The sequence below is a fragment of the Dama dama genome, chromosome 7 (genome assembly GCF_033118175.1).
Source record: "Dama dama isolate Ldn47 chromosome 7, ASM3311817v1, whole genome shotgun sequence".
Lineage (NCBI taxonomy): Eukaryota > Metazoa > Chordata > Mammalia > Artiodactyla > Cervidae > Dama > Dama dama.
In genome coordinates, this window is record NC_083687.1 from 45,055,370 (window position 1) to 45,081,417 (window position 26,048).

The window sequence follows — 26,048 nt, forward strand, 5'->3', positions numbered from 1 at the left end:
AAAGTTATCAAAACTTATCTTGTGGCCAAGCATGTAATCTATCCTGGAAAATGGTCCATGTGCATTTGAAAAGAATGTGGATTCTGCTGCCTCTGGATGGCATCTATAAAGTCTTACCTGTTTTAATGTGTCATTTGAGGTCAGTGTTTCCTTATTTTCTTCTAAAAATTTTTTATTGGAATATAATTGCTCTACAATGTTTTAGTTTCTTCTGAACAATGAAGTGAATCAGCTATATGTATACATATATGCCCTCCTTCTTGGACATCCCTCCCACCCCTCACCCCATCCCACCCACATAGGTCATCACAGAGCACCGGGCTGGGCTTCCTGTGCTTTATAGCAGGTTCCCACTATCTGACACGTGGTCGTGTATATGTGTCAATCCTAATCTCCCAATTTCTCCCACTCTCCCTTTCCCCTCCTGTTCACATTGTTCTCTATGTCTGCATCGGTATTCCTGCCTTGGAAATTGGTTCATCTGTACAAGTTTTACTAGATTCCACATATATGCATTACTATGCAATGTTTGTTATTCTCTTTGACTTCACTCTGTATGACAGACTGGCTCCATCCATATCTCTACAAATGACCCTACTTCATTTCTCTTAGTGGCTGAGTAATAGTCCATTGTATATTTGTATCACATATTCTTTATCCATTTATCTGTTGTTGGACATTTAGGTTGTTTCTGTGTCCTGGCTATTGTAAAAGTGCAGCAGTTAATATTGGGGTACATGTGTCCTTTTGAATTATGATTTTCTCAGGGTATATGCCCAGAAGTGGGACTGCTGGGTCTTGTGGTAGTACTGTTTTTGTGCCAATATCATACTGTCTTGATTACTATACCTTTGTAGTATAGTTTGAAGTTGGGGGTGCCTGGTTACTCCAGATTACTGTAGCTATTCAGGGTCTTTTGTGTTTCTGTGCAAATTGTAAACATTTTCGTTCTAATTCTGTGAAGAATGTCATTTGTAATTTGATAGGAATTGCATTGAATCTGTAGATTACTTTGGGTAGTATATTCATTTTCACAATATTGATTCTTCCAATCCAAGAACATGGTATATTTCTCCATCCCTTTGTGCCATCTTTGATTTATCCATGTTTTATAGTTTTCTGAGTACAGGTCTTTTGCTTCTTTAGGTAGGTTTATTCCAAGGTATTTTATTCTTTTTGTTGCAGTGGTAAATGGGATTGTTTCCTTAATATCTCTCTCTCATCTTTCATTGTTAGTGTATAGAAATGCATGAGATTTCCGTGCGTTAATTTTGTATCCTGCAACTTTACCAAATTCATTGATTACCTCTAGTAGTTTTCTGGTGGCATATTTAGGATTTTCTATGCACAGTACGTCATCTGCAAACAGTGACAGTTTACTTCTTTTCCAGTTTGTACTCCTTTTCTTTTTCTTCTCTGACTCCTGTGTCTAGAACTTCTAAAACTATGTTGAGTAACAGTGGCGAGTAGACATCCTTACCTTATTCCTCATCTTAGAGGAAATGCTTTCAGTTTTTCACCATTGAGAATGATGCTTGCTGTGGGTTCGTCATACATGGCCTTTATTATGTTGAGCTAGGTTCCTCCTATGCCCACTTTCTGAGTTTTTTTTTTTTTTTAATCATAAATGGGTGTTGAATCTTGTCAATAGGTTTTTCTGCATCTATTGAGATGATCATATGGTTTTTATTCTTTAACTTATTAATATGGTATATCACATTGATTTGCATATATTGAAGAATCCTTGCATCCTTGGGATAAATCTCACTTGATCATGCTATATGATCAACTTTAGTATGTTGCTGGATTCTGTTGACTAGTATTTTGTTGAGCATGTTCTTGTCAATGTTCTTCAGTGATACTGGTCTGTAATTTTCTGTGTGGTATCTTTGTCTGGTTTTGGTGTTACAGTGATGGTGGCCTTGTAAAATGAGCTTGGGCATGTTCCTTCCTCTGCAGATTTTTGGAAGTGTTTCAGAAGGTTAGGTGTTAGCTCTTCTCTAAATGTTTGACAGAATTCGCCTGTGAAGCTGTCTGGTCCTGGACATTTGTTTGTTGGAAGATTTTTAATTGCAGTTTCAATTTCATTACTTCTGGTTGGTCTATTTATAATTTCTAAGAATTTGTCCATTTCTTCCAGGTTGTCCATTTTTTTCTTGATGAGTCTGGCTAAAGGTTTATCAGTTTAATCTTTTCAAAGAACCAGCTTTTAGTTTCATTGGTTTTTGCCATTTTTTTCCTATTTCGTTTATTTCTGCTCTGATTTTTATGATTCCTTTCTGCTCTGATTTTTATGATTTCTTTCCTTCTACTGACTTTGGGTAGGCATGTATTGTATTTATTGCCAGTCTTTTAATCATTTTGAGACATTTTTGTAGTTCTTTTTTTGTTCCTTCTTTTCCCTTGTGATTTGATGATTATCTTTAGAGCTATGTTTGGATTCCTTTCTCTTGTGTGTGTATCTGTTATAGAGTTTTGGTTTGTGGTTACCATGTGGTTTATATATAGCAATCTATATGTATGTAATTAAGTTGCTGATCTCTTAATTTCAAATACATTTTAACAACCCAGCGTTTTTACTCCCCTCTCCCACATTTGCTGTTTTTTGGCATCATATTTTACAACTTTTGTGTTCCCTTAACTACTTATTGCAAATATAGATGATTTTACTACACTTCTTTTAATCTTCCTTCTGGTTTTATATGTGGTTGGTTCACTACCTTTACCATAAGTAACTGCCTTTACCAGTGAGTTTTTCCTTTCTTGATTTTCATGTTTTTAGGTATGGTTTTTTCTTTTTCGCTTAGAGACGTCCTTTAACATTTCTGGTAAGGTTGGTATGGTGGTGCTGACCTCTTATCTTTTGCTTTTCTGTGTAACTTTTGATCTCTCCATCAAATCTGAATAAAAGCCTTGCTGGGTAGAGCATTCTTGTTTATAGATTTTTTTCCCCTTTCATCACTTTCCCCTCCTTTTAATATTCTCTTTAATTTTTGTTGTTTAATTACAACATATCTTGATATGATCCTCTTTGGTTTGGTCCTGTTTGTAACTCTTTATGCTTTTTGAAGGTAAGAGGCCTGTTTCCTTTCCAGGTTAGGAAAGTTTTTAGTTATTATGTCTTCAAATATGTTCTCTGCACCCCCCTCCACTCCCCTTCTGTGAGTTCTATCATGGAAATGTTAGCAGAAACTAATGGCTGTGGCCAGCGATTTTTATTTTGGCTGGCCCCAAATTCTGTCATTTCAGTGACATCTTGTGGATTATTCCCTGCAACAGTTACGCCCAACACACCTGGACAGTCTTCTCCAGCACTGTGAGTTTCATTTCTACTTCCTGTATCAGAGTCATCCACCTTTTCTGGAGCCTGCCAGGCTCCTCTGTCTGTGGGATTTCACAGGTAGGAATACTGGTGTGGTTTGCTGTTTCCTTCTCCAGGGGGTCTTCCCAACCCAGGGATTGAACCCACGTTTCCTGCTCGGCAGGTGGATGCTTCATCGCTGAACCACCTGGGAAGGCCCGCTGGGGTGTGGGTCTTGACTAAACCAGACTCTGTCCCTCCTAACCATCTTGTGCTTCTTTATATTTTTAGTTGTGGAAGACCTTTTCCTCTAGATTCCAATCTTTCTCATCAATAGTGGCTCTGTAAAGAGCTGAAATTTTTGGTGTGCCTGTGGGAGGTGGTCAGGGTCTTCCTACTCCACCATTTGGCCAAGTCCTCAAGAGCTAACATTTAGTAAGGCCTAACTCTATGTCAGACACTGTGCTGAGCACTTTACACAGTTTATTTAATCCTATCAGGCTTATAAAATAGGTGCCATAATTCCCATTTTACAGATGAGAAAGCTGAGGCACAGTGAGATTTAAGGAACTTGTCTGAAGTTGCTCAGCTGGTAAGGGCTGGAAGAGCCAGGATTTGCACCTAGGGCATCAGTTTGACCCACACTGCTGCTTTGTGACACTAGGGCACCTGGGTCAGAAGCTCGGGGCGGGGGGACCTGGGTTTTAACTGTACATATGGAGTCATCTGAAGTTGGGACAGCACTGAGGCCTGGGGAGCCAGCCAGGGAGCATTCCCAGTGTCACACTTGTCATGTGGATGAATAATCAGGGGTAAGTACCCTCATCACTGAGGTGCCCTTGAACTTGGGGTGCTGTAGGGGACAGCAGACTGTATCTTAAGCATCATGGCTCAAAGCTCCAAGGCCCCTCCAGGGTCCTTGGCCCAGAGGAAGGGGGAGGTGGGACGGTGTAATATGGTTGAGAGCAGCTTTAGGACGAGCCCCCAAGAAGACACCTGAGAGCGCAGGTCCCAGTGCCAACCAGCCCCCCAGGAGCCCAACTCCATGCAGGGAGGGGTGGCGGTGGGGGGCATCCAAGCTGTTCCCCAAGAGCCTTCCCCAGCAGGACTTACCCAGAGCTCACTGGTCCCCTAAGGACTAAGCGTTCTAAAACTTCAGGTAACCTGAATCTTAGATAGCTGATGTCCTTAAGGACACTACAAGACCCCTAAGGTTCAGTGTCCCCACTTTCCACATGAGGACATTGAGGCCCAGAGAAATTAAGTGACTTGGCCAAAATTGTCCAGTTCGATGGCATGGCGGGGCCATAGTTTCTGTCCTATGATGACCAGAGGGTGGACACAGCAGGCCCTGTACCTGCTGAGAATGTGTAGCCATGACCTTCTTTACTTCGTAAAGGGCTTTCTCTTAGGATGATGGCCCTTTTCCGCCTGGCCTAAGCCTGTTGGAGCTTTTCTTACTCTAGTCCTTTCTCTCCCCTAGGTAACTACAACCAAGTTCTGACTTGTTAAGGTCAGAGAATTCTGGAGTGAGGAAGACAGCAGAATGAGAGAGAAGCTCTTAGCCTGCAGTCCTTTCTGTAGACCACTCAGCACCGCTGTCTGCCGGGGCCTTGGCGTTCCTCTTCCCACACAGGTGAGGGCTTGCCCAGACCAGCCGCGATCACGCTGACCTCCGGCAGGGCTTTGCCACTGATGCTCAGCAAAGAAACGAGCAGTGCACCTGGTCCCCTGACCCGCTGAGGATGGAGGCTCCCGGGCAAAGGGAAGCTGGCTCCCTCGCCCCTGCTGCTCAGAAATGCGATGCCTGGACCAGCGGCATCAGCAGGCCCCGCCCAGACCTTGCAGGCAGTGGCATCTGCACTAGGGAAGGACACCCAGGTGGTCCCAGGCGGTGGCACAGGGGGACGGCACCGTGCCAGGTCGCCTTCCCCAAGCCACCCTCCTGTGAGCAGACCAAGGGCGTCTTTGGTAGTGTCCTCACCTAAAACGCAGCCAGCAAGCCCTGCAGCCCTTTGTGCTTCCCCTAAAACCTCCAGAAAGACACCCTGGGACCAAAAGGTTACGTGATAAAAAGATCTCGGCTTTTACAGGATAAACACTCAGGTTGCTCAAGAAAGGAGACAGACATATGTACTCCCAAGAGCAAAGTCATCTGGGGCTTTTGCTCGGGGACAGTAATTTATAACATTCCCAGATTACTAAAGGACAGAAAACTGGAAATACATTTAGATATTGAGACATTTAGAAGGAAAAAAAAAAAAAAACTTTGTATGCTAGAACTTACCTAGAAAGTCCATTCATGTATGTGCAGCAGTCCTTCCCTTCCCCAGTGATACCAGCTACATCAGGTGGTTCTGTGTCTTCATAACTTGTTCTTCTGCTGATGAGCTGACCTACCACTCCCCCCAACCAATCTAAGAATTTTTGGTGGCTCCTGCTGGTTGTCGATAAAAACACACAGGAGTCAAGGAAATGTTTTTTTTTTTTTTTAAGACTTTTTTTTTTGGTTTGTTTTTAAAGAAACTGCATACATCATCAGAGACAAACAATAATTTAAATACCATGCAGTTTCTGTCTGTACAAAACCTAGGCCACAGAGCTCCAGTTTAATTTGTATTCTATTTACATTGTCTTCCTCATACAGCCGTCGTCTGTTAAAGCAGAACACGGGAGCGCGCTCCGGTACAAAGACAAACTATGTACAGACACCCGGGAAGCAACCAGAGAAAAGCAACCATTTGGGGGATCAAGAGACAAATGGGAAGAAAAAGTCGTTGAAGGTGACCTTCGCCCGCTGACTGTGCACAGGGGGAGCCTGAAATTCCATTCACTGAAGCGCACATCACGGTTTTCATTCGGCAAGTATAAATACATGTTCATAGGCAGGAGAAAAATAAGCTCGGAGGTTTTCATCACATCCACCGTCACATCGTTTGGTTTCTCTAATCTGACATAAAGGCTAAAGTTTTACAGAGCTTTGAGGGCCTTTGGGGAGGAATAGGTCAGCGATTTCCAAGGAGCAGGTAGGCCCATGGCAGTCTCCTCAGTCCTGGATGGGGTGGGGACCTCGGGCAGTGTTTGATCAGAGGGAAACGTTTTGATTTGAGAAATCTCAGGTTGTTCTTGTGCTAATGCAAATGACAAAAAGCTCCAATTGTAGCTTTTTCAGAAAAAAAGGTGCTCTGTAAACCAGCCAGCCTACCTTTTTTCCACCCCCCTCATATCAAATTGTCATTTTGGAAAGAAATACATTTTTTTTCAGGTGTTTTAACAATGTGGCAAAAAGGAAATTTGGATAGATTTCTGTAAACACCTCAAGATTTCAAGAAAGGAAAGACATCAGAGGTCCACCCTGTGACCTACAGAGGTTGCTAAGCCGCTTCCAATGGGCTTGGGAGAGCCCAGCTCGGGGGCAGTGACACGGGAAGGGCACCCTTCAAGTTGCAGGGAGTTACTTCCGGAAAAAGCTACTCTGCAGGAGAAGCAGAAACTGCGTTCAGTTTCTTCCATGTGCAAAGTGGCTGCAACAATGGGGCACTTTGGGTGGGAACCCGGGACCCCTGGCAGGCGGGCTGCAAGGAACTTGAGGCATCATGTTCCCAAGAATCTGAAAGGCCTGGAACCCAGGCCCACAGAGAAGCCCCTGGCCTGTGTGGTAGGCGTCCAGGCAGTGGAACGAGGTCCCTTAGGACTCACTCCTGGGCCAGGCGGAGGCTGACCATCACGCCACTAGAAGCCCAGGCTCAGACCCCAGCCAAGGTGGGCACCTCGGCCAGGAACACATGCCCACGCAGAGGAGTTGCACAGAAGAGCCCCGCATCCTTCATCACACCATCTGCACATTCAAATGTCAGTAAGTTTCGGGAAGACAGTGTTTACAGCCACGCTAAAATCCTGGCCACGTTTTCCCTGAACAACACCTCCACCCACGGCAGTTAACTATCGGGATTCAACATTCAAAGAGGGAAAGGAAGGGGGTGATGCGTTTTACCAGGGCTGGGCACCAGGCGCTGTGAGGAAAGTGTGCGCCAGCTTGGCACTGGCTGGCGGGCACCGCCTGGAACACTGCCCGAGCTCCCCACCAGGTGCACGGTGATGCTGCCCCGGGGAGCCATGAGCGCCAGCGGAGGAGGAGCCCACCCTCACCCGTGGTGATGGCGGGGCAGCCCCAGGGTAACGTGATCCCACGCAGCTTGGGGTGGGGACTGGTTACCTTTTTTTTTTTTTGTGAAGGCCAAGCTGGCATCACCCTAAAGCCTGGGCCTGTGTGGTGGGGCACGAGCCATCACTGGGAGAGCTGGTGGAACGACCAAGATCACCCATGGTGATCGCCAGAAGGCCAGGTGGAGCTTTGCGGCCACGGCCCCAGGGGAAGGAAACCAGAAGCAGCTCAGGCGGCCCCTGCGGAGAGCAGTCAGGGTCTGGAGTGGCCCCCACCACTCTCCTGTGATCACAGGTGAGAAGGACAGACAGAGATCCCACCTCAGTCACCCTCACCAGTCTCCAGACGGAGACGAGGGATGCTCCCTGGAGAAGCAGGTACCTCCCGGCGGGCGGGGCCGGTGTCTACCCCAATGCTGGGGCTTCTGCCCCAACACCTCCAGGTACGCCAGCCTGGAAGGGCCTTGGGTTGCTGTGGAGGACGCCACTGGGGGAAGCCAGCCCTTCAGGAATGGATCCTGGCCTGGTCCTCGACTCAGAGGCCGTTAAGGGCCTGGCCACCCGGTCCCCAGCCCTGGGGTACAACGCAGAGAGAATGAACATCAGCCACGCAGTTGGTCATCCCAGCCTGGGTGCCCTCCACAGAGACTGTACGCTCACACGCATGATGCCACCAAGACAGCAGAGGCTGCTGGCATGTGTAAGATCGCCCATGACTCCAGGCTTGTCTAACGACAGCCTTCCCCTGCAACACCAGAGCTTCCTGGAGGGCAGCCGGCTCGGCCAGAGGGGACAGGACGGGCACTCGTGCCCGCCTCTGCACCTGGAGCGCACGCACTCTGAGGACAGCCCGGCGACCACAGGCTCCCCCGGGGAAGGGCTCTCCCCTTAGTTCACTGTGTGGGTGGTGTGGACTCCTTCAGCAGCCTCCTGATCGGGCACCACCCCTGGACCGCCTGCTTCTGCATAGTCGTCCCACGACAGATCCACCGGCTTGGCATTCTCTGGACTCAAGTGACAGACACTTTGGCGGCACAGGCTCGCGGGAGCCTCAGCGAACACGGTACCTGCTGGCCTGAGGCCCATGGCCGCGCCGAATGCGGGCAGGTCTTCGGTGCCCCGGGACGGGGCATGGTCCCTTATCCGCGGTGGCGCCGGCAGCTCTGACCACAGAGCTGTAACCATCGTGTTTTTGCAAACAGAATCCTGACTGTGTTTCCTTTTCTTTTTCTTCTTCTTTTAAAAAAAAGGCAGTTCAGAAGATTTACATCATAATGGGGAAGTGAATAAATACCAGCACTTATGGTTCTTATAAATTTATGTTTTGAAGACAGCATAGCACTCAAGAGGAATTCGACTGTTAAGGTCGGTGAAACCTAGGAACACAAAACAACTCAGTCAAGACCCAGCAGCTGCTCACGGTGTCGGGCCTGACAAAGCTAAGCTCTCCAGCCTCTGTCCTTGTTTGTGACAGCCACAGGGAGGCTTAAATCTCCAACCAAAGGCAAATAAATCTCCATAGGACCCCTGGAGAACTTGAGGCCCATCAAGTGCACCCATGGTTTTGGAGAAGTTTAGTCTGGAGCTCCCCACGGGGGCCGCAGCCCAGGTAAGGACTCAGCAGCAAGGCGGGGACCCCAAGCTTCCATCGAGTCAGGCACTGTTTCTCCCAATGTTCTGCCAAGGAGAGAGGCAGAAGGGAGTTGATGGCCTGTTGCTAACCAGCCCTGTGACCTCGTGTAAGTCCCTCCAATCTCGGTCTGCTTCAGTTTTGCCAAGCAGCAGCACACAGGACTGTCTGGGAAAAGGACCACAGGCGTGACTCCACACAGAAGTGCCACGTGGATCTGGTACCCTGCCCCGGTTTGGTCTCTGCTGTAATCAGCAATGACCTTTCCTCCTCAGCTTATGTTTTCATAAATACCCACCCCATCGTGGCCCGGCACTCAGCAGATCTTTAGTTTACGGGCTCTGAGAAGGCTGCATTCAGTCCAGACCTCTGACACACTCCCCTCTACTTTCAGTAACCACGGTGGAACCTATGGGACCCATCCATGTGGATCTTTCCCCCTTACCACACCCACCACTGCACAGCACTTGTCCTCCAGAAGCAGCGAGGATTGTTCAGTTTAGGGGTAAATATAATTTGAAGGGGGAAAGAAGGAAAAAGAAACCTCTTGACACTAACCTTGTTAAATGTCTACTCAATTCGTGAACTTCCATTTCAGTGCTTTTAAATTCGTTGAGCTCCTTCCGAATGGCAGCCTGGAAGAAAGAGAAGCCCGTGTGTGTTTGTGTGGAGGAAGCAGACAGCAGCTCACCTTCTATTTTATTCCTGAAAACATAGTTTTCCTCTTCGACAAAGTCAGACAGGTGCTTAAAGTGGATTCTTTCCACTGGGAGAAACACAGTCACCCTGAGATACCCTTTAGAGAGTGGAAGTGTTAGTCACTCGGTTGTGTCCAACTCTTTACACCCCTGTGGACTGTAGCCCACCAGGCTCCTCTGTCCATGGGATTTTCCAGGTAAGAAAACTGGAATGGGTAACCATTCCCTTCTCCAGGAGATCTTCCCGACTCAGGGATCGAACCCGGGTCTCCTGCATCACAGGCAGATTCTTTACCATCTGAGCCACCAGGGAAGCCCTTTAGAACCTACAAAGAATCCCCTCCCCCCAAATCTAAGATGCAAACAGTTCGATTTGGGGTTCTGCCCAGAGCTGTTCATCCAGGCAGCGAGCGAGAGGGCCCGTCCACCTGGCCCACATCCTGGGTCCCTGGTGCATATTGAAAGGTCAGCCCCTGGTCTTCCTGTGGTGGATCTAAGCTCAGAATGCACAGTGACACCCCAGGATGGACCTTTCCAGAGCTGGTGGGCCAGATTCCCCAACCAAACTAAGGGAAGGAGTGCAGCCCTTTCCCGGAGCCTGCCTGCCAGGCCCTCAGCCTCCAGTGTCCACCCGGGCACCCTGGCTCTGCTCCTGGGCTCCGTGCAGGCTCCCAGCAGCAGGCTAGAGACCCAGCGCCCGGCCATGAGGCCCGGGCGGCCCTCCCCACCCCTCTCACTTTGTCGGCAGCGGTGAGGCGGGTCCAGGGCTTGTCGGCCCTGCGGTCATAGTCCTGAGCGTCGGCCACCTCCACGTAGTCGCTGAAGCGGATAAGGATCTTCCGTTCCCGAAGCTCCTCCACTGTGGGCCTCTGGCTGAGCTGCGGGAGAGAGAGAGAGACACGGATGCGGTCAACCAGCCACGTTTTAGATCACTTGGTCCACCCGTGAATTTACAGGTGAGAACATGAGGTGGAGAGGCGCAGCTGACGCATCACACACCAGGGAGGGGCAGGGCCTGGGGGACCCAGGACTCCTGACTCCGGGACCTGGGACTTCTCTAGGTCTCTGTGAAGGAGCTGACTGTCTCGTGAGCTGCCTCCAGGACTCTCCAGACAAGCAGCCAGGCTGCGGAACAACACTGGAGTGTGTCTTTCTGCGTGGGTGTGATGGGTCTTCCCACATGTATCTGCCTTTCCCATCAGGGGAACAGAAACCTTACACAACAGGTTTGTATTATTCTGGATTCATGAACTGACCTCTGTGTGTCAAATTTAGTGCTCTCTGCAAGATGGGTTTGTAATCTTTGTATTCTAGACACAAAAAAAGTATCTGCAGACTTGGGGGTGTGCAGGAATTAGGAGTATGTTGATTTATGCGATCACGGAGACCCTGCCCCTCACTAGCTCAGATGAAAGGTGCATCCACAAAGGCAGAGTGAGTCTGCGTTGATGCTGAGGAAGACGGGACAGGCTCTCGAGAGAAGTCTGCGGTGAAGGAATGAAGCAAGCGAGTCATTTCACCATCTCCCGTGTCACCCGCTAGCACGCTCCCTTGGTACTTTCACAACTCGAGGTTGAGGTTTCTGTCATCTCTTTCTGTCACTAGGTTTGTTTCTTCTGGAGCAACACAGTTGCTCTCTCTTTAGGATGCTGTCTATTCATGTTTAACCAATGTTATTTAAAAGCAATTTTTCTCTAAGCCCTAGACTGTATTTAATTCTATTAATAGAAGATGCAGTCAAACAGAATCTTAGCACAAAGGCCTATAAAACAAACACATGCAAGCAAACCCAAACCACCTCTGGCTGTTCTGACTCTCTCTTACGCAGCTACAATACACCTTAGGCCAGTGCCAGAATGTTCCAGCTTGCTGCCAACTGGCCTACAGTGGAAGAACATAATCAGATGGCTGCCTGGCCGGCCCTGAACAGGATGGGGACAGCGCGCGCCAGGCCCCAGACAGGACCCAGGCAGCCTGCTGCCACCCCTCGGCCAAGGGAGCAGAGACCTGGGGATCACAGGCATGCTGGGTGTGACTGGTCCCCGCTCTAGCCACTGTGCAGCTCCCCCTCTGTCCTGGGTTTCTCAGGCATTTTGGTGTCAGCAGTGGCCTCTTGCAGGAAACCAGAGGTTTCCTGGGCTTGATGGTCAGGGTTTGCTGTCAGCAAATATGGGGGTCTATCCTGACTCAGAAATGAGTGCAGGGAGCTTCACAGTGTCATTATAACAGAGGGAGACATTTTCCATAATATGCTCAGTCATGTCTGATTCTCTGCAACCCATGGACTGTAGCCCACCAGGCTCCTCTGACCATGGGATTCTCCAGGCAAGAATACTGGAGTGGGTAGCCATGCCCTCCTCCAGGGGATCTTCCTGACCTAGAGACGGAACTCGGGTCTGCTGCACGGAACTCGGGTCTGCTGCACTGGCAGGCGGATTCTTTACATTCTGAGCCAATTGAGTGCCTCATTATAACACAGGCAGACATCGACCATAACACCGTCATGACAAGGTCTCCCACTCAGAGCCCCAGTGTGTGTTTCTGACTGAGGTTTACCCTGGGGTGGCAGACAGAGCACGGAATTTCTAATTTCAATTTCCGGAAATCGTGGTCAGGATTTTGCGTATAGCCTGTCTATGGTAGAGTCTGGAGTGAACAGAAATGTTGAGATTGGCTCTGAAGGTAAGGCACTCTTTTTTTCATGCCTGAATCGGACGGGAATGAGGAAGTGGGCCCAGGTGCTACGAGTGAGCCAGGAGAGCCCCGGGTTTTCCTGCTGGGAGAATCTCTTAAAAACCACTGGGATTCCGTCATGATTGAGGGCTCACAAGCCTAGCCATGTGGGCTCAGGAGAGGCGCCTTTGGCTCACAACTGGCTCTCACCTTCCAGGTAAAGTGAACGCAAGTTACCTGCCTGGATGCTAAGGAAAGAATCTCTGTAGAGGTTGGCAGCGTTATGTTTTTATCTACAGCAGCAAAAGTATCACTTGCAAACGCTCAACAAAAGGGTACATGTCAAGACCCAAATTCCACTATTAATACAACCTGACCCACATAAATTTCTTCCCTGCCTGCCTTCCTCCCTTCCAGCCAGCCTCCCTCCCTTCTTCTCATCTATCCATAAAGCTAGCTAGCAATTTTTTTGGAAGTGGGAAACAGGCATCTACTGAAAGATAAAAAATTATATGCTTCAGGTTCGTCTCAGTTTGGCTGAAGAGAATGCCTGGTCTGTAGCCAACAGCATCCGCTACTGTGTTTTCTCTTTCTCACAAGGTCTTGACAGAAGGATATGGAGGCAGTCCTGGGGCTGAGGGAAGGTACGGGAAAGCACCCCCCACCCCACACACCTCTGACATCTGGTCTTGCTGTGATAGAGGCTCCTGAGGAGCAGAATGTGTCCAGGGCTAGGAGGTGGCACAGATTCCCTAGCAGCTGCCAGGCCCCACACCTCTGTTCACAGAAGCCAGATGTGCAAGCTGCTTCCAGTCTCCCTTATAAGAACAGCCTATCCCTTCCCTCAGGCTCATTATCTATAATTCCCCGAGCCAGTCCCAGGGGATGGCAGATACTGAAATTACAAGGCACTTTTCCTGGGAGAAGGAGAGAGAGGTAACTGGGAGGAGGAAGAGGCATTTATCTTGAAGACCTGCAAGAACGATGGGTATTTGGGGACCCCTCTCAGGGGAGATGAGTGTGGGAGGAAACTCGCTTCTCTCACCCCTTCCTGCCAAATTATGCAGTTAGTCAGGTTTTCCCCTGCAAGATCATATACTTTTTTTTTTTTTAAGGAGAAAATTAATTTCATGTCCAAATCTTTCCGTATTACTAGCTTTTAGCAGGGAACCCTCAGGTTTAGGAGAATTGGGGGGAGGGTACCAGCAATCAACTCCCATGAACGTTACAAGAAGCTGATTAAACATTTGTTTCTGAATGTCTAGACCTTTCTGTATCAGAAACAAGGAGTTGTTTTGTCGCCTTTTGATATCGTCATCATTCCAAGGACCCACTTAGAACTGTCTAATGCATCTCCCCTGGTCTCCTTCACTGCTCAGTCTCAAGAAATGGGGTGCCCTGCATCCATTAAGGATGTGAGAACCAGACCTGGACTGGGGTGAGGGTCCTGAGGGCTTGTTGTGGTTTCCCACCAGGGGACACCAGCCCATCACTGGCTCTCAGGCCCTTGCTTATCTTACTCCTTTTAATTGGGATGGCCTTTACCTTGTCACCAGATGTTTGGGATGCTCTAAGGGTGAGAAAGCATTGAGAAACAAATCACCTTAGTAACTGGTATGGTATTTCAGGATCTGTGAATTTCCTCCTCTGCATTATACGTCCATGGAGAAAAATCCATTAATAAAAACTTTAAAAATTAATTTTGATGTGCCTCTTAACTATCTTTAAGCTTTAAGTATCTTTCTCTCAATGTCCCCCAAGAATAGCCTCAGATAAAGAGCTTCTTATCAAAGAGGTCACTCCAAATTAGATCTGCGTGGGTCTACATTGCATTGCCAAGCCATCTATTTTGGGGGTTTTTAAATTTAAAAATATATAAATTATCTAAGTGCTTTTCAAACATCTCCATTAGTTTATCAATATAGTTGACATTTTCCTAATTAATTGGATTTAGCATAATAAATAGTTCTTGGGTAGTAGGTCAGGAGCAGTATCGGGGAGACAAGGAAAACTTGCACTTTCCAGGGTCATAGCAAATAACTTACACATTTTGAGCTACTGATGTTGATAGTGAATTTCCTACTGAGAGACGGGATTACAGTGAATTTTAAGCCACAGAATATTTACTGTAACTGCAAATATAATACACCTGATATCAAGTTGCTTGGAGGGGTAAGCCACTGTCACAAAACCAAGCAACACAGAGCGTCAGCAGCCAGCAGGACTAAAGGTCGTGAAACTGCATGACCACTGGCCCCTGGAGAGTCTAGAGAGCCATGCGTCCTGACACCTGAGGAATGGAACCACTGATGTCACCTCCAGCAGGCCAGGCAGCGGGAAGGCCCACACCCAAGGGGCAGGTGGCCTCCTATCCCAGCCCCGTTGGCACAGAGAACCTTCTCACCTTTCGAGTTAACCTCCTCTTGATCTCTCTCTTCTCCTCTTGTTCCTCTTGTTCATTCCGAGCTGAAAGAAACGTAGGAGTTTTAGGTTTTGGTTGCAGCGTGTCACAAGGATGCACCCTCTGAACCTCCGCAGGTTCTAGGCCCAGCAGCTCACAGTCTCAGGAGGATAGTTCTGCCTCCGGACCGCAGCCACCCTTCTACTCGTGGGGACACTCTCCAAGCTGCCTGCACTGTTTCAAACGGGGGGTGAGTGGGTCAACCTTACTTCGCCTTCTTCATGTCACATGGGGTTCCTCCCGGGTCTGCAGGCAGAGATGCTGGGTCAGGAGGTGGGACCACATGGCAAGGAGGTGGGTCCTGAGAGAGCGGGTGCTGCTCACAGTGACAGGCGCGTCCTCTGAGCGGGGAGGTGCCCTCCTCTGGACAAGAGCTGGGCCTCGCTCAGCTCTGCCTCAGGCCTCACAGTGACCTAAGGGGTCTCACTGTGAGGTGGTCCGGGGCACCCGGTGTCCTGCCTGGAAGGAACAGAGGCCAGACCCCCACAGAAACAACACGAGGTACGGCTAATGACAAATGCAGAGGCTGGATCTGCAAAACGCTCACCTTTTGCAAGCCCTGATTCCATTAATTCTTTGAATCTTCCAAGAAGTCCACAGAGCATGTGGGAGGCCACAGTGTGAGGTACAATGGCCTGCATTTCGACTTTTAAGGAGCATCTTAGAGCAAACTTCAGAGCTTAAACATTCTCAGCACAATATGGGGGGTGACTTAGCATCAGGTGTGTGTAGGTAAGAGGGTCTGGGGAAAGGAGCAGAGATGTGGCAGACAGACAATGTGGGCACATCTAAGTAACCGGATGACGTGGGTACCTCACTTTCCTCCCAGGCCTTGGGATGGAAGCCCAGATCGCAGCCCAGTACTGTCTGACTCGAGGAAAACCATGAACGTCAGCCTGGGCCCAATGCCCTTGTGTCTTGTCTACTGAATCGAGGATGCCTTCAGAAAGAGGCCACCACGGCGACTTGACGTCGGCACCGTCTGCATCAAGAGGGCCCATGTGAAACCACTGACGTAAATGATGTTTCCATAACTCCACTGACTTATCAGGACGCACGTGACAGTCCGTGGTCTCAGTAGAGCCCAGATCTTTACAAGTGCGGCCCCCTCGTGCCTAGAAGTGGGGTCCCCCTGCCCCTCCTTGCCAGCAACCGCAACCTCAGCCAACTCACACTGCAAGTGGCAACGCCTCCCGCCAGAAGGAACAAGGATGAGTCAGAGCACAACTCAGGCCCTTGCGCCACCCCCCAGGGACACGGTGTGGCCACTCTGACCGCCTGTGAGGATCAGGATCGTGGACAGGGCAGCACAGAAACGCCCACATCCGGCTCTTGGCTGAGGTCCCCAGGGGTCCTCGCGGTCCCAAACCCCACAGGAGAGTGCCTTCCTTTGAATTGAAAGGTCCTCCCTCCCCTTCCAGAGTTCCTTTGAAAAATGTGAATTTCTTCGGGACTAAACACCCATTCAACTAGTCAGCTGTTACCACCTTTGGATGAACAAGTCTCTCCAAGATCTCCCAGTTAGACCCAGAAGAAGGGTGCCCCCCACCTCGTGCCGACAGCTGCATCTGCAGATGGGAAGGCCGCCAGACGGAAAGGTCTCGAGTGGATGGTGAGCGCCCAGGAGGCAGCTCGTGGGCACTGGGTTAAAAATGGACAGACTCACAGCGTATTAGAGCCAGCAGAGGCCCAAGAGATTGCCTAGGCTCCTGCTCTTTGGCTTGGAAATTGACAGAAAGGCCCAAGGGAACTGAGGGGCGGGCTGCACACTCCATGGCTAATACTTTAGACACACAGTCCAGCTCTTCTTCTTGCTCAAACACACCGCCTCTTCCCAATCCGATTTTGCTTGGGGGCCAGCCCTCCTCATTACTGGTTACTTGCCTCGGACTCCACTCGGGGGCCTTCTCATCCTACAGGCCCCCTGCTGGGCCATGAGAGTCAGCACCCTGCCCTCTCATCTCCTACATGTGTTCCTGAGGTCCCTCTGATGGGTGGGGGCCCCGACCTATCACCAATGGAATCTAGACCTTTAGTTCAAAGCCATTTACAAAGTCAGGGTCAAGAATTCTCAGGCAGTAGGTACCAACACAACCCCATTAGGCAAGTGGAGAAAGTGAGACCAGGAAAAGCCCTCGAGGTCATCACTGCCGCCACCACCAGACAGCTCATTGTGCGCTCAGACGGGCCTGATGTCTCACTGGCTGCCCAGTGGAGCAGGTACCACCCCCAGGGCCGGGAAGGCGGGGGCTCTCAAAGCTCCAGCACCCCCAGCCCAGGCTGCCCACCCTCCCGCAACCTTAGAGACATGCTACCTCCCGTGACTTAAAGCCCAGATGATAATTCTCAGACTACACCATTTGAGGGTATCTTCTGATGCCACAAAACATTTCTTGTTTAACAATCACAATATATTTTTAAAGAGAGAGAAGAAAAAGACACACGTATTTCAGAAAACAAAGTTTCAGAACATGGGAGAAAACAAAGAACCAGCAAGAAAAATAAAGCTCCTGTTCAAAAAGTTTTGAAACTGCAAAATGATGACCCTGTTTGAACTTGGTCAAGTGGTCCCTCAATTTGCAGCTGTTCAAACAGGACATGACGGAAGAGGCCACAGAACGAAAGGGAACCACAGGAGCAGCTGGGCGGCCCTTTGCTCCCCCGAACCTGAGCCCACAGACTTATTCGACACAAGCAACCACCTCTACGACCCCAGCATCTTTCTGGAGGGTGAGAAGAAAGCAACTCGAGGGCCTGCCTGTCGTCTCTCGGGGATCTGGACAGATGAGACACAGGAGCTGGTGAGCTGGGGACTCCCTGCCTTCTCTTTCCAAAACCTCTGCCCCCACCGACAGAAGCACTCATCTGCTGAAACCGAACAAGTCCCCAGAAGGGTTCAGCTTCTTCCCAAGTAAGAGTCAGGGTAGGGCCCCAGGTACAGTGTAACCCATCAGAGCACAGAGTCCTCAGACCACGGATGCGTGTGAGGCACAAGAGCGGGTGGCGGGGCAGAGGAAGGAGGAAGCACGCTCACTGGATTTCTGCGTTAGAAATCAACGGCCACCTGTTTGTTCTTCCCTCTGATGTGGACAATTTTTAACGGGTCAGGTTATCAAGTTGGGACAGAAAGGGAGACACAGAAGCCAAAGGTTTCCCTAACCAGGGAAGCCATCTGAAAGAGTTCTCAATCTGTTTCAGCTCGAAGTAAACTTCGGAGATACTGTTGAAAGGCATCCCTGGGTTAGGAAGAATAATCATATATACAACCTCCCAGAGATCTGGGGAGTCGATTAGGTGCCCTGAGGACTGAGGAAGGTCAAGGCTGAAGGTACCACCCCCAAGAGGTGAGGGAGTGGCCACAGCCTAGAGCAAAGGGGCAGGATGTGGGTGCAGGTACAGAGCATGCAGGTGGGGGTGCTCTGGGCCACCCCCCCTCCAAGAACACAGCCTTCCCAGGGGAAACACAACAGCCAGCCACACGACCACAATGAGGAAGGCGAGAAAAGTAAAATCAAGAACATTGTTGTTTGGTTGTGGTGGAAATACCCAGTCACTCATGCAGAGGCTTCACATGACTCTGTGTGGTGTGTGTGTGTTTGCTATGTAAAACTGCATAGCATGTATTTCTCTTTTCTGGAGAGAGAAAGGGATGGGTGTGTGGGGACAAAGGGCCTGAATTAAACTAGAAACATCTGTTGACCATCTAGAGGGCAGTGTTGATAAGAGTATTCTGCGATGAAGCAGAGAGGTTTTATTTTTCAATTATTGAATATCTCCACCCCCCCCAAATTGAGGAATGCTGGTTGGTGTCCATGAGGTGATTTCTTTTAGCATTTTTAAAACAAATATTTTAAGCACCACATGGATTTTCTCTACATACTCAAATTATCTCTGTGTCCTAAACCAAACAAGAGGCTCGTTCATTTTTTTCTGTCCGCAGATAAGAGTGACAGTGAGACTTTCTGGAAAGAGAGCTTCAGCAGCTACTCCAGCAGCTGGCTGTGGGAGGCCCAAGAGGAGGCCAGAAAGGATTTCCACTGGAAAATGCTTTCTTAGACTATCAACTGAATGCTCAGAGGGAGGGGGGATTTTATCAGCAGCAGCCAGCTGCAGCAGGAAAGTCACGTCCTCTGGTTCTAGTTTTCAAACGGCTATCTGCCCTATTTTAGCCGTCAGTATCGTATTTGCAGTTTTTAAGCCAGTTTGGCTTTAAAGGCAACCCCAGCTCTCATTTAACAAGAAGTTATCTTGCTCGAACTTTCCAGCCCCTCTGACTCTGCAGCCCACTCAAGGGCAGGTTCTTTCTTGGAGACCCTGAGCTCTTCATGAACCAAGTGGATTCGAAGCTGCTTTCTTGGCGGGGAGGCTGTCTCGGGTGGTCTAACACACAGGGGTGAAGCCTCCAGGACCAGAGAGGGTCTCAATCCTTCCCACACAAGCACACAGGAGAAGCCCAGCGGCTTGCTGTGATATACCATAACCAAAGCGATCATGAAACCTCAGGGTTTGCCACGGGCTCCGTCACTTACGTTTCAAAATGTTCCTCTGCTCCAGCTCCTCCGCAGTCGGCCTCTGGCTCAGTCGCCTGCGGAAAAAATCCAGGAAAAGTTTTTGGACCATGTCATAGCCTCCCTGGGTCATTAATCTCCCCAGCCGTCGCAGATACGGGAGGCAGAGTCAGAGGCTGGGGTGCCTGTTCCATCCTGCGCTCTCAGAGACTGACGCTCACCACCAACGCCTCCTCAGTTCCTCAATTTCAAGCCCAGGAAAGCCACTCGACGTGATGTCACGTGGAGCTGACCCTCCTCCCTCCGGCGGCCCCTCCCCTGCCCTGCTCCCCCGGCCTCCAGGCCCATGAACTCTCATCACAGAAGTCTCATTCTTTCGCTGGGGCCTCCTAACTTTGAGATCATGGCCTCTGCCTTTCTCCCCTGACCCTGAGGCTAGAGCCTGCCTCTTGCCATGTCTGTGCAGACTCAAAGTACAAAGAGGCTCAAGGCCCCGGGGAGTCGGGAGAGAGCAAGTCTGTCTGCAGAGAACAATAGCTGCTCTTCTGGTCCCCACCCATCGCCACCAGAGCCTCATTAGACACGGGATGACAAATGAAGAGGAACAGGGATGACACTTGGTGCTGGCATGTAATTTAGCCAGAGCAAGTGAAGCATCACAGCCAGTATGTGAACTGGCTATGATGCAACAGCAGGGGGCGGGGGCGGGCAACAGGCGGGTACCATGTAGGACAGAGACTGGGAAGGACACCAAAGAGGAGACACTACATGTTCTTAGAGATGCTTTAGTGGATCTGACTCCAAAGGCGAGGGACACGAAAGCAAAAACAAGCGGGGCTACATCATCCTAGAAAGCTTCTGCACAGCCAAGGAAATCATCATCAGAACAAAAGGGCAATCTACTGCGTGGGAGAAGATAGCTGCAGATCATATACCCGATAGGGGGTTAAAATCCAAAATATATAAAGATCTAATACACATCAACCACCAATAAAACCAAACAACCTGATTAAAAAATGAGCAGAGGAGCTGCACAGACATTTTTCGAAGGAGACATATGGATGGTCAGCAGGTACATGAATAGACGCTCAACATCAGGAATTACCAGGGAAAGGCAAATCAAAACCACAATGAGAGATCACTGCAAACACGTCCGAATGGCCATCATCCAAGAGACCACATAAAACAAATGCTGGCAACCATGTGGGGGAAAGGGATGGGGGCCCACTGTTGGTGGGAATGTAAATGGGGGCAGCCATCATGCAAAACGGTAAGGAGGTTCCTCAAAAAGTTAAGAATGGAACTACCATACGACCGAGATATTCCACTCATGGGTATTTGTCTGAAGAACATGAAAACGCTAACTCAAAAAGATATCTGCACCCCTGTGTTCATTGCACTATTATTTACGGCAGCTAAGATATGGAAACAACGTCAGTGACCGCTGATGGATGACTGGATAAAGAAGATGTGGTACATACACACAATGGAATATTATTCAACCATAGAACGTATGACACCTTGCCATTCGTGACAACATGAAGGTATTATTCTAAGTGAAATAAGTCACACATAGACAAATACTGTATGATTTCACGCCTATGTGGAATCTAAAAGACTCCCAAACAAATGAACAAACACAATAAAACCAAAAACAAATAGATACGGAGATCAGAATAATGGTTACCGGGGGAAGGGGACTGGGGGTGGGTAGAATGGGTGAAGGTGGCCAACTGTACTGTGACAGATGGTCACTAGACTTGTGGTGGTGATCGCTCTGCAGTATATGCAGATGTTGAATTATAACGCCGACTGCCTGAAAATTTAAAAAAAAAAAAAAAAAAAAAAAGAGGAGGACTACATGTCCAGATGAAGTTCCAGGAAATATCACACAATGGGCTTCAGCATCACAGATATGTTGGTATTTTTGAGACTCCTGGAAACTATTTAACAACCCTGCAATTAATTATTCAGTTTTCTGCTTCCCTCAGTGGGATGAGGTATGTGTGAGGTGAGAACACTGGGGAAGGAGTCTGAGGCCCTCCGAGTCCTTCCGGCAGAAAACGGCGCTGTTCTAGCAGCAGAGGTCATAGTCCCTTCCCAAACGTCAGCAACTGGTGTCTCGAGCTGGCAAGATGTTTGCATCATGGGGGCTTCCCTGGTGGCTCAGACTGTAAAGAATCCACCTGCAATGTAGGAGCCCTAGGTTCAATCCCTAGGTGGGGAAGAACCCCTGGAGAAGGGCATGGCAACCCACTCCAGTATTCTTGCCTGGAGAATTCCAGGGACAGAGGAGCCTGGCGGGCTATGGTCGATGGGGTTGCAAAGAGTCAGACATGACTGAGCGACTAACATTTTCGCTTACATCATGGACACTGAGAGAGACCCAGAGTGAAAATAAAGTCCATGGAGTCGCCAAGTTTAACTATTTTAAATCCAGTGCTCACTGACAGCTGATTCTATGATGCTCCAATATCATTGCCATATAGGCTACTCATAGGGAGTGGGCCTCAATGCCAGAGAAAGAAGTTTGGATTGGATATCTGTCTTTAAGGTGCTTGGGAGCACCTTGGAGACTGCTGGAAATGGTAATCCCAAAGTGTTCTCAAGTTTATAAGAACATTTTCGCATCTATTCTTTATTTTATAAAACATCCCATGAAGGTATTATTTATCTGCATTGATAAGGGTCAGCTGGGTATCTGGAAATTCACAATCCTCAAGGTTCTAAATTTGGACTCAACAGTCTTCCCATCCTTTCTAAAACAGCATTCTCCCACTACAGGAGGGAAGCTGAGATTACACAAGTGAGCAAGTCAGTGTCATAGGTCTGGAATGCAACTCCTGAGTTCACTTAGAATGAGCTTCTTAGAGGCTCTCCCTCACTTTTCCATTTATTTTTCCCCCAAATACTAGTTTCTTTTGTAGGGATGCACAGCCACCTTTGTGGGACCATTTTGGAAAACCAAGGTTTCACATGAAGCTAGGGTTTGGGGATAGTATGTTTTGAAGAAGCCCTTCCAGATTAAAGATGGAGCTTGCATCTTAAAAGTGGGGGGTCAGTGTTTTAGAATCTTATGCCCAGAAGTGTCTGCAGGAGGTTCACTCACTGGCTTGTGCTAAGTAGCCCATGGATCCCATGACCAGATGCCTCGCCTGGTTCTTTGCTGGCCTTTCTGTTTTTGCTTTTCTTATGTATCATGTTTGGAGGGGACAAAACAATGAGCGATTGAACTCTAACCAGAGAAAATTCTGCTATTAACTAGGCAGCCTTATCGTTAAATACACATGATTTCAAATGAGCCCCTCTATTTATGTTTCATTTCTCTTGAAAGGGTCTGAGAATAATATCCAGGCTAATCACAGCTATAAAATGCAGCTAAGTCCTCCCAAAGGGCATATGCTATAATTAGTTGTTTTGACTTTGAAAATGCGATTTGGTAGGAGAATGATACTGTGGCTTAATGACAAAGTGCTAAACAGCTCAGGAGTTAGGGACCAGGGTTCTACTCCTGGCTCCGCCCTGAATCCACCTGGACAAGGTAACAGACCCATTCAACTCTATGTTTCTCTCTCTGCAAACAATAGGAGTAACTGAATAAGCTAATGCTGACTTAATGCCTAAAATGTACAGGCATGCTCTAAGAAGCACGCATACTAATTCCTTTAATCTTCAGGTCAGCCCCTTGACATAGCACTACCAGCATTTCCATTGTACAAAGTGGGAAACCGAGGCACAGAGAGTGGCAGTCCGTGCCCTGGCTGGGTGAGGGGATGAACAAATGAACATTTCAGATTTACAACAGATGACACTGTTTGTTGTACAGAGGATGGGCTGGGAGATGCAAGAGGCAGTCTGAGCAGGAGCCCCGGAGGCCACTGCACGCCCGGTATTGGATGATGGGCGCCTGAGCTAGGCCATGGAGGTGGACGTGCAAGCTCTTTAGGAGTCATGTTGACAGACCACGGAGACACAGCGCCCGTGGACACTGGGGAAGCAGGAGGTGTATCGAATAGCTCTCAAGTTCCGTATCTTACACAGCTCGATGGATGGTTATGCCATTCGCTGAGAAGGTGGGGAACACTGGAAGGGAACGGGGGCGTTTGAGGATGGGGGGAAGGGTGGAAGGGGGCCATGAGTCTGAGTTCAGACCCGCTGAGTCAGAATGACTGTGCAGCGTCACAGTGGACGTGTCCAGTAGGCAGCTGGGTCTACTGAGCTTGGTGGAGAGGAGAGGGTCAGGCCAGCGACATAAGTTTCTGGCTAGTCTGCAAAATAGATACTCTGAAGCCAGGGGAATGGAGAGAGCATAGTATGGGAAGAGGAGAGGGCCTGGGATGAAGCCTTACAGAATCCCGATAATTTAATGCTCAGATGAAGGAAGACAAACCTGCCAGAGTTTGAGGAGGGGCAGGGCATGGAGGCAGGATGCAAACTAGAAATGTGGCACCACGGAAGCGGAGGAAGGAGATGGGCATGGCCAGCGAAGCGGCTGGCGCGCTGAGAGGTCAGACGGGGTCTGAAGGGTCTGCCCTCGGGGTGGAGCACCAGGGAGCTGACGAGCAAGCTCACCCGGAGCTCCTTCCGGGGCGGTGGGGACGGAAGCCAGGCTGCAGTGGGTGAGAAGAGAGGTGAGGAAACGGACCCAAGAGGTAAGGAGGGCTCTGCCACGAAGCCGGCTTTGACGGGACCAGAGCGCGGGAGGTGAAGGAGGCTCAGATGAGGTTTCATCGTTTTTAGTGACAGGAAACTGCCTGTGTTTAATGTAAAGAATCCAGGTTAAGAGGTAGTGGTGGTGATGGTGAGAAGTTAAATACTGAAGGAGGGAGAAGGCTCTGTGGACAGTGCAGGAGTCCTGAGAAAGCAGGAAGGGCTGGGGTTTCAGGGGCAGAAAAGACCTTATCATTCAGATGGAGGAGGGACAGCTCTTCACTTTGACAGCAGGATGTAGGAAGGAGTGTGTTGTATGCAGGTTTGTATGTTTGGTATCAGAATTAAGAAGGGCGCTGCCAATTGACAGCTTTTACTTACTCTTTCAAGTTGGACTATAATAAAGATGACTTACAGTAGTTTAAAATATTACTTTTTCTTGAAGGGTTTGTCTTTGAACAGAGCCAAACTCACAAAACAAAGGGATAAAGTTCTAGCTTCAGAATTCATCATCAGAATTTTAGGGGAGTCCCCCGGGCGGCCCATCATCTTTACCAAGTGAAGCACCCATCTGCTTGGTTCCTCTTAAGACCAACCTTGTGCAGAAGTGTTGGTTAGTAGCAGAGCGCAATTACTGTGCTAATGAAGATGTCAATTTTATAAATAATCCCGAGGGGCTAATTTCAAGAATAAAAGTAGAGATGCCCTCTGAATGCCCTGAATCACTTACACTATCCTCACCTTGACAGTAGATTCAAGCAATTTTATCTGATTTTAGACTAACATTAAATTAAAATTCTTCCTGATATCGAGACATGACCCTTCATATGCTAGACAACACAGAAAAACTCCCATTTGGGGAGTTAAACTTTTATACAAAATGAATTATCCAAAAGTAAAACTTTAACATCCTTTTCAGTGATCCATTTAACCGGCTCTGCTACTTTTTTAATTAATTAATTAATTTATTTATTTTTTCAGTGGGTTTTGTCATACATTGACATGAATCAGCAATAGATTTACACGTATTCCCCATCCCGATCCCCCCTCCCACCTCCCTCTCCACCCGATTCCTCTGGGTCTTCCCAGTGCACCAGGCCCGAGCACTTGTCTCATGCATCCCACCGGCTCTGCTATTATATAGGTGACCCTGGTTTATACAACATCTCTGAGCAGTGACACTGTTTCCACACCTCAAATGATTTCCTCTTTACCATGGGCCATGGCTTAGAGATCTCCACTTATTGTGAACTGAAAAATCACTCAAAGAAAGTGAAAGTGAAAGGGACTCAGTCGTGTCTGACTCCTTGCAACCCCGTGGACTATACAGTCCATGGACTACTCCAGGCCAGAATACTGGAGTGGGTAGCTGTTCCCTTCTCCGGGGGATCTTCCCAACCCAGGGATCAAACCCAGGTCTCTCGTATTGCAGGCAGATTCTTTACCAGCTGAGCCACAAGAGAAGCCCACTTGAAAAATCACTGATTCCCATTTAACTGTCACTTGCCATCCATTGCCATGGATGAGCCTTCTGTTTTCCTTCAAAATGTAAGAATGGATATTATTATTTTTATCAGTCTGAACAATTCCATCTTTATCTCCAATCACAAGAGAAGAGCACACAAACTAACATTTTTCTATGAAATACACACACCCATCCCCAAGCAAATGGCATTCGGTGTTGGCCTTGGAAGGAGGAGACTACCAGCAAGCAGTGGCGAGATGCTTTAATATATGCAGAGCAGCATGACAGCATCCCCAGAGAAGTGACATGGGCCTCGGAGGTTTGGCCGGTCTGACTTGACACCAGCAAGGGTTTGTTCTGCCTCCCAGAGCTAATGAGTTTTCCACAGGCTTTGGAACGGCAAGGTCACAGCTTTCATTGGTCTTTACAACCGCTTATTGTTTTGAGGGCCCCGATTTTAAAGCCCGGATTTCTAAAACTGTATCTGCATTTCAGGGA

General features: G+C 48.7%; 1 protein-coding gene across 4 annotated transcripts in view; it reads right to left on the bottom strand.

Annotated features, from left to right (window-relative positions):
* Positions 1-5,794: 5,794 nt before the first annotated feature.
* PHACTR1 (phosphatase and actin regulator 1) overlaps positions 5,795-26,048 on the bottom strand; it is a 489,267-nt gene continuing 469,013 nt past the window's right edge. For all 4 annotated transcript variants that reach the window (XM_061147620.1, XM_061147622.1, XM_061147619.1 and 1 more), the window contains 5 exons: positions 19,457-19,512; positions 14,871-14,932; positions 10,531-10,671; positions 9,654-9,730; positions 5,795-8,841 (listed from right to left, as the gene is read on the bottom strand). In XM_061147620.1, the coding sequence (XP_061003603.1) occupies positions 8,826-8,841; positions 9,654-9,730; positions 10,531-10,671; positions 14,871-14,932; positions 19,457-19,512 (352 nt within the window). In that variant the 3' untranslated portion in view covers positions 5,795-8,825. The remainder of the gene's footprint in view (positions 8,842-9,653; positions 9,731-10,530; positions 10,672-14,870; positions 14,933-19,456; positions 19,513-26,048) is intronic.